The sequence below is a fragment of the Monopterus albus genome, unplaced genomic scaffold (assembly GCF_001952655.1).
Source record: "Monopterus albus unplaced genomic scaffold, M_albus_1.0 scaffold31.1, whole genome shotgun sequence".
NCBI lineage: Eukaryota > Metazoa > Chordata > Actinopteri > Synbranchiformes > Synbranchidae > Monopterus > Monopterus albus.
Window position 1 is genome coordinate 6725406 of NW_018127911.1, and position 12530 is coordinate 6737935.

The following is a 12530-nucleotide window of genomic DNA, read 5'->3' on the forward strand; positions in this document are numbered from 1 at the left end:
GCCAATGAACACCACAGATTTAAATAAAACATACCAAATTTGATGAAATTTTTTTTTATGTTTATATGGTCTATGCTCAGACTGCTACATACAACTTGTTTCCTTTGATACACTGGCCATGCATGGTGCTTGATGTGATCTAAATCGATCTGTCCAGAGCAAAGCAGGTCCCCTCTAAAGTCTCCATCCTCTTGCAGCCTTTCACCTACAGTATGTAAATCAACGGAAGCATTAGCATTAAAACTCCAAATCAATCCACTCCTCTCTGACCAACACTAGCCATACTGTAGCTTTAAGTTAACAGCCATGAGAACACATTTATCTCATTATACTGCATAGAAATGTGAATTATCAGTTGCACCCTTTTGGTTGTTGACTGACAAGGCTACAGTATGGCTAGTGGCTTTCTCTGTGTCCCCAACCTTGATTGTTCTAGCTACAAGCAAGGTGAAAACAGTACATGGTAATGCTGTTTTCACAGTTTAGGAATGACTTCAAATTATACAATATGCTGTATATCATATATTAAACAGGTGCATTTTCTCTTTTAATGGTTTGTGCATGTGAGTTGCTACAGTAACAGGGCTCTCTGCCCTCCCTCACAGGAAACCTCTAGGCACCTGAGAGACTCTGGCACCTGACAACCTGCCATTGTTCCTACCCTGAAACAGATCCTTACTGGCATTTATCAGATCTCTCTCTCTCTCTTTGTGTGTGTGTGTGTGTGTGTGTGTGTGTGAGTGTCTTCTTTCTGGCTTGAGTTGATATAGAGCCATGCTGACTGCAGCGCATTCCCTGACTTCCTGTGGTGCCTCAGGCAGCTGCATATCGATCGGTACACTGATGCATCACTTTAAAAGCCACATAAAGTGTACACACAACCACACAGAAACAGACAGGAATCATACATGCACGTACTGTATGTATATACACATAGACAAATATGTGTACAATGTGCATCTCGTCTCCCTCTCTTTCTTTATCATTAGCAAGGCTGTAATTTCAGACAGTTTTATATTATCTGCAGGAGTCTGTGGCTGGAACACTGATATCCAGACAGACAGGGCAGACTTTGATCAAAATAATTGAAAGGGCTGAGTGGAGGATGAATGAATGTGGAAAGGCACAGTCAGAAAATGGTTTGTGAATGAATGAAACACACCTAACACAGATAGACAATCAGTTACACCCAGCTGTGGATGACTTAGAGATTACTGTGCATATGGATTCCATCAAGCTTCCATGTCTTTCAGGTGATACACTTCACAAAATGATATTTAGGGACAGGTTGCAGACTAGCTGAACAAGATGACTGCCACTACAGAGCAAGAGGGAGAGTCAGTGTGTCTGGATTGCCCGCCTGGGAAGAGTTCCACTGACCTTTTTAAATTCCTTCCCCACTTTTAAATAGACCAGAGAGGTGTGGACTTTTAAACAGAGTTGCAGTCTTGGATGCAGTGTACTGTATCCTTGATGATGACCTTTTATGTTTGAAATACAGTCATGAAGAAATTTGGTTCTACAAAGCCACCCATTTAGGGAAAAATACACTTGACTGGGCATTAATCACATATAATACATGGTCAAATATACAGTGCTGGTGTCTTAGATATCAAAGTAATTAATTACACATGAAAATATACAGTATGACTGATTTTTTTATGTAATTGCAAAAAAATTATGCTTTCAAAGTAGATTTAATACAGATCTATTGGCATGTGAATGCGATAAAACACACACTGTTTTTGTGACTGAAATTTGTTTAAGACTTTTGATTCAGCAAATCTGGAATCCCCAGTAATCCAAGTGAAAGAAAGAAAGAAAGAAAAAGGCATTTTGGGTTCCTTGTTTGTTTTCACAAAGATGTTCAGGGCTATGAACATGGGATACGTGCCTAGAAGGGAGGGATTTATGTTCCCAGTAGCTATCACACCACAAAACACAAGTGTATCAGCGCCCCTGTTTTTGGCACATTTTCCATTTTTTTCCTGCACATTCTGGGTCTTTGTAGCATTCTCTCTTCTTTGTTTATACCTGTTTGTCTCACTGTTTAAATGTCCTCAATTCTACCTTTCTCAACATCACAGTTATCTTCTATCTGATATCTCCTATCTGTACAAACCTCAGTATTTACAATGGTGCTTTGGTTTTAGCCAGCATAGACAAGTTATTTTAATAATGGGTGTTCTGCTTACTAACCATCTATCAATGATAAAAGTACATTTTCCCTCAATCTCACCCTAAACCCAATAATAACCTCAGTTGCTATATAACTACACGTAAACAGCTTTGACTGTTCCTTTTAGCCACATACAGTATAAAACCAAACCTCAGAGTAAAATATTGTTTGACATAATGGTGACACAGTGTTAGACTTGGCAGTGTCCGCAGTGATATTAACTTTTAAATGTGGTCAGCTCGGTGGTGGCCAGCAAAGGTGTTCAAGGCTTGCATCAAACAAAACCTGCTATTATGGTGTTTCACCACCAAAAAGATGCAGTACAATACTTAAGTTTAAGTTTTAAGTCAACTTAAGCTTAAGTCTTAAACAGATATAATAACGTGGCCTATAGGCCATGTTAATATACCTGACAATAGCCTGCACCAACACTATAATATGGGTGTTATTTAAAACCCTCTGTCAATACTACTGAATAAGGACATGTCTGTAGAGCTGGTTCCTCAGTGTGCTCTGTTTGCAAAGTTGTGACAGACAAAAAGCAGATCTCTCTGTGCAGTGCATAGACCAGTAATGAATGATTTTACAGTTCATGCTTAACAATAAGTTATTTCTTGCAGAATGTTATGTATAATATGGCTAAGATATGTGGCTCAATATCAACAGCACAATTCTGGGATATTTTAGTCTCTTTGCATGAGCGGACATATTTTACAAGTGCATCCAAAATCATAATTGCTGCCAGATAGTGTAATTCCGCCCCCCTGTGGAGAGATTAGAGAACTACACGTTTCCATATTTTAGAGCTCTAGTTTCCAGTGGGATGGATTTCAATGTAACACAACACGACTCCCATTACAAGGTTAGCGTTGGCACTTTGCTATTGCTAAATGTTTTGTAAGTATTGTAGTGTCATACCAGACTCTTTTTTTTTTTTTACGAACTACGTTATTTTTCCCTGCAGCTCGTTGTCTGTATTGTTGTATAGTATGTAAAGTTGGAAAAGGGCACGTCAACCTTGTGTGATATTCCGTTTCAAAACAATGAGATTAAATTGACTATTGCTGAACAAGAGTTTGTAAAATCGTTAGGTTTTGATACGTCCTGCTTTTGGGCCCCGCATATTACAGTGGTGTCATCAAGCAAGGTGCATGATGCTGGATGCTGACTATTAAAAATGAATGTAACGCCATGACAGTTGCAATATGCTGTTTATTGTAGATAAAAACGGTAAACTTGAGTGTTTACGTTTATAAACAGCTTTTTAATGTTTACTTTTCTCTAGTTAACATCTTCATCAAGGCCTTTTTAAATGTCCACTTTCACTTTCTGTGAAGAAGCTGTTGTGTGCACCGAGACTGAAAGCTGTCGTTTTTACAGAAGATATGTTGACATGGAACAGTAGGAAGTGTCGTTTTTACAGAAGATATGTTGACAAGGAACAGTACAAGTTTAATAAAGTCTGTGATGGCTGAATAGCATCATCACAGTGTCGGTATCCTGCGACTGTGCCTGCTGACTCACTGTCACATTGGCATTTCTTAACTGGGATACTTGAATATAATGGAACCATGCAATTGTTATTAGTAACACCAATCCGTGTTCTACTAGGATAAGTCAACATGTCTGTTGTGGAAAAGGTTACTACAGGCTAACCATCAACACAGGAGTTCCTGTTTGACAATTAGCCCCATTTCTTTCAAAGATGATTGGAAATAATTTGAGTTAATGTTCATTTTACAATATTCTAAAAACAACAGCAGCTGCTGTTCTCACTCGGATGATGTGCCCATATGATATTTCTGAAGTAATTTATCCCAGTGAAGGCCAAATATTTATGAATATGCTATTCTATATCCTTCATCTATGTAGCAACAGGATGGTTCTTTGTCCACTGAGCCGACAACTTCTGAAAAGCAGCAGTAGCTGTGGAGCCTGGGGCAGGTAAAGGAGTCTAGCCAGCACTGTTTATAACATGCTGGTGACAGTGCACACAGTTGAGCCCATCTCGTTTACTCACACATCACAAACACAGACAAATCTAACAAACAAAACGTGCTGACACTTTTAAACAAGTCATCCTGAGTCAGGTTCATTTCAGAATGAGAATTGTTTTTTTAGGTGTCAGTAGTTTGTATGAGTGGATTGTATCATACCTCCTTCAGGCTGACAGAGAAGTTAGGGAGTGTATGAAAAGCATATGTCCTCCTCCTGTTTGTAAATAGAAGTGCTAATTTCCAATCCTGAGTGTGACAAGTATATATACCAGTTCCTTTACTACAGTTACACATATGCACATTCAGCTTATCTTGAACTGACACTGTTATTTAGCTTGAAAATACACGTCTGATTATATTAATGTCGGTGTAAAATTAACAAAAAATAACTTTGTTTACAAGTAATGTATCTGTTTTTCTAAACCTGTGTGAGGGCTAGATCTGTGTATGGATTGACTGTGACTGGATTTTCAATAATATGCTGTATATAAATGTTCCAAGGTTGCTGCAGAGACCGAGCAGTGGCTGTGTTTACTCCAGTATCCATGGCTTCAACCAGAAGGAGGTCAAAGAGAAGCTGCAGGCCTTTCCTGGAGGCTCCATTGATCTACTCAAACAGGACTCTGGCATCGCTATTCTGACCATTAACAACCCCTCCCGCATGAATGCCTTCTCTGGTAGTGTAGATGGGATCTTCTGTTCTCAGTTAATACATTCATTAACACAGACAGATTACATTGCATCCAAGTACATTGCTTTGTTCAATAGAGTTCTGCCTTCCTCCCAGGCAGTATGATGGTGGATCTGGAGGACAAGGTGAGCCAGCTAGAGAAGTGGACAGATGGCAAAGGCCTTATTGTCCAGGGTGCTGCTGAAACTTTCTGCTCTGGATCAGACCTCAGTGCTGTCAGAGCAATATCTGACCCACAGGTATGAAAGCAGAGACACACTTCACAACATCTGTCATCCTGTTTGTGTTTGAGAATTGAACACACTAAATGATGTTTCTTTTGCCATGTAGGATGGGATGAAGATGTGTATGTTCATGCAGAATGCTCTTACAAGGCTACTCAGGTAAGAGCTCTGATTTTCCTGTCAACTGCTCAACCAGTGTGAGGTTAAAGAGCCCACGGCATGCTTTCCCTTGTTTTTTGACTTATCGACAATGGTGAATTATCATCTTAGACATGACCTAAAGCTCAAAAAATGAGGTATACATAGTTGTAGTATTTCTATTTCAGAGCTAATTAATTTCACTACTTTGGGAATGTATGTGGTCATGTGGGGGAAGATGCAGAGACCACCGGTTGGATTTACTGAACTTTGAGCTACTTGAAAGGGAGTGATGTTTCTATTATTTGCGTGTCTGTTAATGCTTTGTCACTGTAACATTAGAGACACTTGTTGTAAGGATGGAGAAGTTACTATGTCTGCATTATGCCAGTTAAAATATGGGGTTTCTCAATTATCCGCTTTGTTTAGAGTGTTACACATCTCTTTTCATTGGTACATAAACCATTGTTTACCTATCCATGGAGGAGGAATTCCAATTAATCAATGCTGTCACCATTCGTCGTGCTGTTCACTTTCGACACAACACTAGCAGTAGGAGTTATGCATGTTCACAAACTATCCTCATTTTTAGGAAGAGGCTCTCTGGTCTTATCATTCTGAAATAATTATAGACTATTTGGAGTAATGATGAGTACGAAGCTAATCTAGAGGTACCCAAGATTAAACATTAAATGGCTGGGCTCTTTAAAGGAGCTGTGGTTTTTCTGTTATGCAATGTGTGTCAGTATGCTAACAGAATACTTTCCTTAGTGCAGACTGCCTCTGATTTCTGTTGCCCTGGTGGAGGGGAGAGCGCTGGGAGGAGGTGCAGAACTTACCACTGCCTGCGATTTTAGGTAATGTTTTTACATGAGTGAACAAAACTAAAAACGTTAGTATCTTTTTACACTATAACTTTCCATCCCAAGATGGTTAAAAATCTAAATTGTTTGTTATCTCACTCTTTTTCATAGATTAATGGCACATGCCAGCGTAATCCAGTTTGTCCATAAACACATGGGCCTGGTTCCAGGCTGGGGTGGTGCCGCACGACTTGTCAACATTGTTGGAAGCCAAAATGCACTGAAACTTCTTGGTGGTGCTCTCAAAGTGGACCCTGAGTTTGGTTTGCAGATTGGATTGGCAGATGGAGTTCTGGAGGGCTCACAGGTAGAGAAACATGCAGAGACTCTCCTACAGCAGGCTACAAACTGGCTTAGTCTCTATACAAAAGGACCTGCCCCTGTGATCCAGGCTGTGAAGAAGGTGGTGGTGTCAGGAAGAGAGCTCCCTCTGTCTGAAACTCTGAGGACTGAGAAGGATGTATTTGGGACAGTGTGGGGTGGTCCAGCTAACCTGCAGGCCTTGGCCAGCAAGTCCATACACAAATGATCTGGCTGAAGTGTCTCACTCCAACAGTCTACTTTTATAGTGTCACAGATCAGCAAGAGAAATTTTAGCAAAGCCCTGCCCCAGTGGTCAGAATTGTTTGCAAGATGTCATAGAGAGCTGCTACACTACCTTTGAGGAAACATTGATCCTTAATTGACATTACTGGGGGGGGGGTTGTAATTAAAATTTGATCTAAAATGTAGACTGATGAAGGCTTTCTTCTTTGTTTGCCAATGAAAAAAGGTGATACACTGATGTGAGATTAATAATTATCACATACTGAAGTCCCTGTGATGTCTTTTGCTTGGTGTCTTGATGTGACATTATGCCTGTTCATCATCCAAGACAAGAAGCTGAGGCATGTGCGCAAGGCACTGATGCTGAAAATGTGCCTTTTCTGGGTCATATTCTGCAAAATATAAAATATGAGGTCATGAAAGTAGTGTTTTGGAAATGAAATTCAAATTAACACCATGAAATTGCAGTATCTTGCTTACAGGGTTTTTTTTTTCTTAAATACTGTGTTGACCGATGGTAAATGGACTGTATTTATATAGCGCATTAGTGTGTTGCACTGGCCAAAGCGCTTTACAGGGAGATCATACACCATTCACCCATTCACACACACCCATTCACACACCAATGTATGATACCTTATATGAAAACTGTGATTTACTTCAACTGAAGCGTATTGGAACAAACAACTGAATATGCTATATGATTCCACTGGTATAATAGTCATATTTTTAGTATGGATTAAAATGAAAAACTTATTCCCTTCTATCATCAAACAAATGAGAACTGCCACTGAAAATGTGATTATAGCAATTTGTTCATACCAGGCTGCGTCTTAAGTGAAGCAGACAGTATACAGACAGATGTTGAGGTTTAACAAGCCTGAGGCATCAGCATTTAATAACAGATTTTGAGTTCTTTCCTCTTTACCTCAGTTTTGTAGGTTTGCACAGATTCTGCTCAGGGTGTGCTGTGGTAGGTTTGATCTTTCCCACTTTATCTCTTTGTAATCCATTAGGTGATTCTCCTTGTACAATGGTTCTCATCTTTGCACGGGCAAGATAATGAAACACTAGGTCCAATTAAGTTGTTCAAATCTGCCAGACATTCAGAATATTATAAGTTTGGCACCAAAGTGTTGCTAATTTTTCATTGCATATTTAAATTGTTTGTAAAATGAGGCACTGCAAAAGCACAAATGTGCACAGACTAAAATGGCAAAAACAGTACAGGCCCCTGGAAGATGTCAGGCTTTTATCTGGTGTTCCCATTCCAGAGGTCATGTTTCCTGGCCAGGTACACGTGAAGTGCCAATAGCTGCTGTGGAATGAGAAGCTAAAGAAAATGTATATTCAGAGACAAGAGAACAACACATCCTTTTAAGATGATGAAATGACACAATTTAATCTTAAATTACAAACCACATAACAAAATGTTGCCAAGCAAAAACTGTTGCACAAACTTTATTCTTCAGAATAGAAAGTCTAAAACTGAGCTGATGATGAAAGCATTAAAGACAAAAAAAAAAACTTGAAAATTCTGCAGGATGGCAAATTGCAGTGACATGTTCTTCTCATTTTAACGCCTCAGACATGACACATAAGGATTTATAGCCATAAAAAAGAAAAAAAAAACATTTACTCAAACCAAACCTAAAATATCAATTCTCAACATCGTGCCAACCAGTAGGGATTAAATAGCTCTCTCTTCAAACACGCACAAATCACAAAACTTCAGAGTCACACCAATTATGTCACACCTCTGTCAGGGACAATGAAAATACAAATGAGGCTACACAGGCCTCAACAGCTTTCAAAGGAAAATACTTTACAATAAAATGCCAATTACTTAAGGTTGGGAAAAGTGAAAGTGAATTTGATATGTTCTCTGTTATGCACATTAATTTAAAACTATTCTTAAATCTCTACAGAATTTAGAATTTCAGAGAGAGCTGCAGGTTAATTAAAATCAAATCAAAAAAACCAAAGGCAGGTAGCCAGATAATCTGGTGGATCCTGAGTTACATTACAATGTTGTGTGAAAGATAAATAGCTGACAAGCATCATTAAGTGCTTTTCTGGTTCCTTTCTTCATCTAGATAAACCACTTGAAGATTTTTTTCAAACTGCTATCTGCCCTAAAATGGCACATTTACAAAAGTTAACAGTTAAGCTTCAGAATTTAAAGTAAAGGCTTCATAATCAGTTAAATCTGAAGGACAGTATTTAGTGTGGAGGTTGGGAGCAAGTAATCAAAGATTAAATTCTTTGCAAGAGTAGTCAAATGACTCCAATAAGCCCATTTCTGCGTGCTATGTTAGCTGAGAGGCTTAAGCTCTGTGTCAATTCAGGGATTGCAACCTTCAAAAGGTGTGGTCTATGAAGGTGTGGCCTTCACAGCCACTGTAGACCACAACAGCTGAACTACAGGCCAAACTGAAATGAGATTGTCTGGTCTTTAGAGGATTTCCTATTTACCTTACCAACTGTTCCTGCCCTTACTGCTGCATTAAAAAGCCTCACTCCTGTCACTTAGCAACCTTAACAGCTGGTCTGCTCTCTGCTGGTGAGCAAAGAAGCTTGGGATCAGGTGGGCCATGAAGGATCCGCCAGCTGGATTCTTTGTTGCATATTTAACGGAGCTTTCACAATGGGACAGCATTGTTGTGACGCAATTAGCCTCTGAAAGCTGCCTTTCCTGAATTGAGACACAGCTAGGGTATAGATGATTAGAATGCAGCCATTCATAGTAATGACAATGACACCATTCCATGTTCAAGAGTAGCATCCTCATATATGCCTTCTTTCACTGCAAGCCACAAAACTGGGTGAGATTCCCAGAAGCACAGTAAATATCCCAATAGGTAGCAGATCATACAGTAAATTTAAAACACACGAATGCCTACCTAGGGCTGGTAGAAGCAGGCTGGCAAGTTGCTTTTACTCAAAAAACAGCCTTAATATGCCTGCAGCAAATGGCTGAAAGAGAATAGACCGATGGCAGCTGACCACCACAATAGGTGTGTTACACCTACTGCATATGATGTGTTAGATAGACATTTAGGAGATTCCATGGCTTACAACATGTCGTATCCAACTGTTTACCAAACTCTACCTCATGTTTCAGTACTAGAATGCGTAGTACTAGAACATGACGAACATTACTTCTACTGGCTGAATATATAGAGTAAGAATGACAATACATCCAAATCATTGTGAGCCAAAGAGGCACCAAATGTGATTGCCAAAATTGAGTTGTTTTCCTAATTACAAGGTTATATTTGTAATTGAGTATATAATGCTTCAACTCTCCTATACTAAGTAATACACCCACATCCAGTCTGTGACTGCGTGAATGACAGCATAAAGTCAGGAATAAATTAATGGAATGAAACATAGCCATTTGGTGTTGATGATATCAGTGATGACTTCACACTTCAGTCACTATACACTGGCCATCAGGCATTCTGGACCTTCCGTTACTGGATGAGGAAGGGGGAGAAGCGGACTCTGCACCAGGAGGGGCTCTGTCTTCTGTGTTCAGTCTTTGCCTTTGTGGCCTATCCGCGCATGGCTCCACATGCTCACCATCTCCCCCCTCCTCTTCTTCATCCTCCTCTTCCTCATCGTCACTCCAGTCTCCAGAACCAGACTCTTCCACAGAGGTGTGAGGATCAGAGGACCTGGAGGGTGAGGCCTCCTCCTCTTCATCTTCTTCCTCTCCTTCCCCAGCCTCAGGCCGCTCATGAGAAGGAGTGGGCCTGGGGCTGATTTGCAGCTGGGAGAGATCATTCTCAAGGGAGGAGCTAGTGCTGGTGCCAGGCTGACCACCGAGGGAGGTGAGAGGTCTGGCAGCAGCTGGAGGGGCTGTAACAGTAGAAGAGATATTCATAACCTGCTGTTGTTGTTGTACAGCTGCTACTGAGGTATCAGCCCCATCAGCGGAGTTTTCCCGTCCTGCTGCCCCAATGGTCCCAGGAATACCGTCAGTATCCAAACGCAGTCCTGCCACTCCCTTTTTGGGGATATCCAAAATGTCTCTCTTCATCTTCCGTCTACGACCGTGCTCATTGCGTCTGTACTGCACCATATTCTCCAAGTCGGCTACATACAAAAAACCAGCAATAAGCATTTCAGCGGTTTTCTTGCCCCTGGAGAAAGCGTCCTCCAGCTCACGGCTGGTTCGCTCATCATATTGCCACCAACCATTACGGCCCTCATAATACCAAGCGTGATCACTTGTTGCCCCACCCCGACCACCTGCGGATGCTTTCAGCTCCTCTGGAGAGAGAAGTGTGGGCCTTTCCAGGAAGTCATCCGGTACTTCCTGTCTGCAGAGAGCGCAGCGTTTGCTCTGCCAGGATGCTCCCTTTACACAAAGGAAGCAGAAGATGTGATGGCATGGCAGTTGAACTGGGTGGACGCAGCTCTGCAGACAGATTGCACACTCCGGTACAGACAGGGCTGGCGATGAGTTGCTGGAGCCAGAACATGATGATTCTGCACTGTTCCCACTTCCACCACCATTGTTACTGCCTTTTTTACTGGATGGAAGTGAGCTAACAGAGTGGTCTACCTCCCCACAACTAGCCATCCTTAAGAAGTACTGAAGAAAGAGGACAATTTTAAATAAGAGTTATAACAGGCACATTTGGGTTATTGTGTTAGTACTATATATACACACACACACACACACACACGCGAGTATTTTTTGTGTATGTTTTTAGGTCCAAATAATGAAAGACATTACATCATTTGTGATGAATGTACTTTCCTTTTTGTGTAACATTTTACTGCTATTATGATCACATTTAACACCTGACTGCACGTCACTGTCATTAATAGCAAACAATCACAAGCTGAAGTAAACTAATACTTATAAACATCAAATGATGGCATAACCTGTGCTATTTGTGAACTTAATCTGACATAATTCTGATACTTACTGTAAGTACCTTTACTTCTGATGTACCATTAGGAGAGCTGATGGACCTTCAAACTTGCCACTACCAAAAGGAAAATAAGAACTGTGATACACAATATCAAGCAATTACTTATGTAAAATTATCTGAGTACTGAATCATTAGCGTTACGTGACTAACACGTTGATGGTTAGGTTAAAACGAACTGCTCACAGGTTAGCATTAATTCACTTAGCGATGACTAAACTGTGGGAGGTTACTTAACGCGAAGTGTGTGGAACAAAGGGCTACTCTGTTAACTGTCTGACCACAAGGACCCGTGGCAGCTAGGGTACCTGTTACAAGTTTGTACTAACCCAGCTGGGCTTTGACAGCTAACGTTTTAAAAGTGAAATCAATGGCGATCGTTAACGTAAATCGTAACACTTAGTAACTGGTGAAAGTCTACAGCTAAGCAAACTTCTTTGGCTAATGTTGAATACAAAGCAGCTGCTCAAAAGCAAGGCTTCGCCGTTACAGTTACAAAGACGAACACAAGGCAAACAGTAGAAATGCATTTCTCGACTGACAAAGCGACCTTAACAATGAGACCTGTTGTAGCTAGCTAACGCTGGCTAGGCTAAGGGCAGCACTCTGCCTCCAGCAAATAGACGGAGTTCATCTGGAGGCGATAGCTTATTTTAGCAGAGCGTTATGAACAGCAACCTCCAAGCATTTTCTCACGACAGACAACGCGTCACCTGTGCAGGTATGATACCGTTACAGTTTCCTGGTCTGATTTGCGGGTATAATTCGTATAATGACAATAATTTCCAGCGTTAACCTTACCGACTTCCAATGTTAATGTGCTTTGTTTTCCTCCGAAATGCAACTGGGATAAAGACGACGACGACGTAACAGTACGCGCTGACGCCATTTGACGTAGAATCGCACAACCCATATCTTTGACGCATGACAATTCACGAGTCTTCCT

The 12530-nt window shown here is 40.7% G+C and overlaps 2 protein-coding genes across 7 annotated transcripts; one reads left to right on the forward strand and one right to left on the reverse strand.

The window, feature by feature from the left end:
- The first annotated feature begins 2966 nt into the window (after positions 1-2966).
- Positions 2967-7140, forward strand: echdc1 (enoyl CoA hydratase domain containing 1). 5 transcript variants are annotated; one of them, XM_020596798.1, is made up of 7 exons: positions 2967-3041; positions 4052-4123; positions 4678-4853; positions 4964-5106; positions 5198-5250; positions 6006-6086; positions 6204-7140. In XM_020596798.1, exons 2-7 carry the CDS (start codon positions 4059-4061, stop codon positions 6619-6621), a joined length of 936 nt encoding a protein of 311 aa, XP_020452454.1. In that variant the 5' UTR covers positions 2967-3041; positions 4052-4058; the 3' UTR covers positions 6622-7140. The 5 variants fall into 5 exon arrangements, with proteins under 5 accessions (XP_020452454.1, XP_020452453.1, XP_020452455.1 ...); XM_020596797.1 differs by having other exon boundaries at positions 3025-3076; XM_020596799.1 differs by lacking the exon at positions 2967-3041 and adding an exon at positions 3181-3326.
- Positions 7141-8083: 943 nt separating this feature from the next.
- LOC109958227 (E3 ubiquitin-protein ligase rnf146) lies at positions 8084-12473 on the reverse strand. Of its 2 annotated transcripts, none has more exons than XM_020596730.1 (3): positions 12386-12473; positions 11582-11641; positions 8084-11241 (listed from the first exon to the last, which is right to left on the reverse strand). In XM_020596730.1, the coding sequence occupies exon 3, from the start codon at positions 11227-11229 to the stop codon at positions 10066-10068; it is 1164 nt and encodes a 387-aa protein (XP_020452386.1). In that variant the 5' UTR covers positions 11230-11241; positions 11582-11641; positions 12386-12473; the 3' UTR covers positions 8084-10065. The 2 variants fall into 2 exon arrangements, with proteins under 2 accessions (XP_020452386.1, XP_020452387.1); XM_020596731.1 differs by lacking the exon at positions 12386-12473 and adding an exon at positions 12298-12374.
- Positions 12474-12530: the final 57 nt, after the last annotated feature.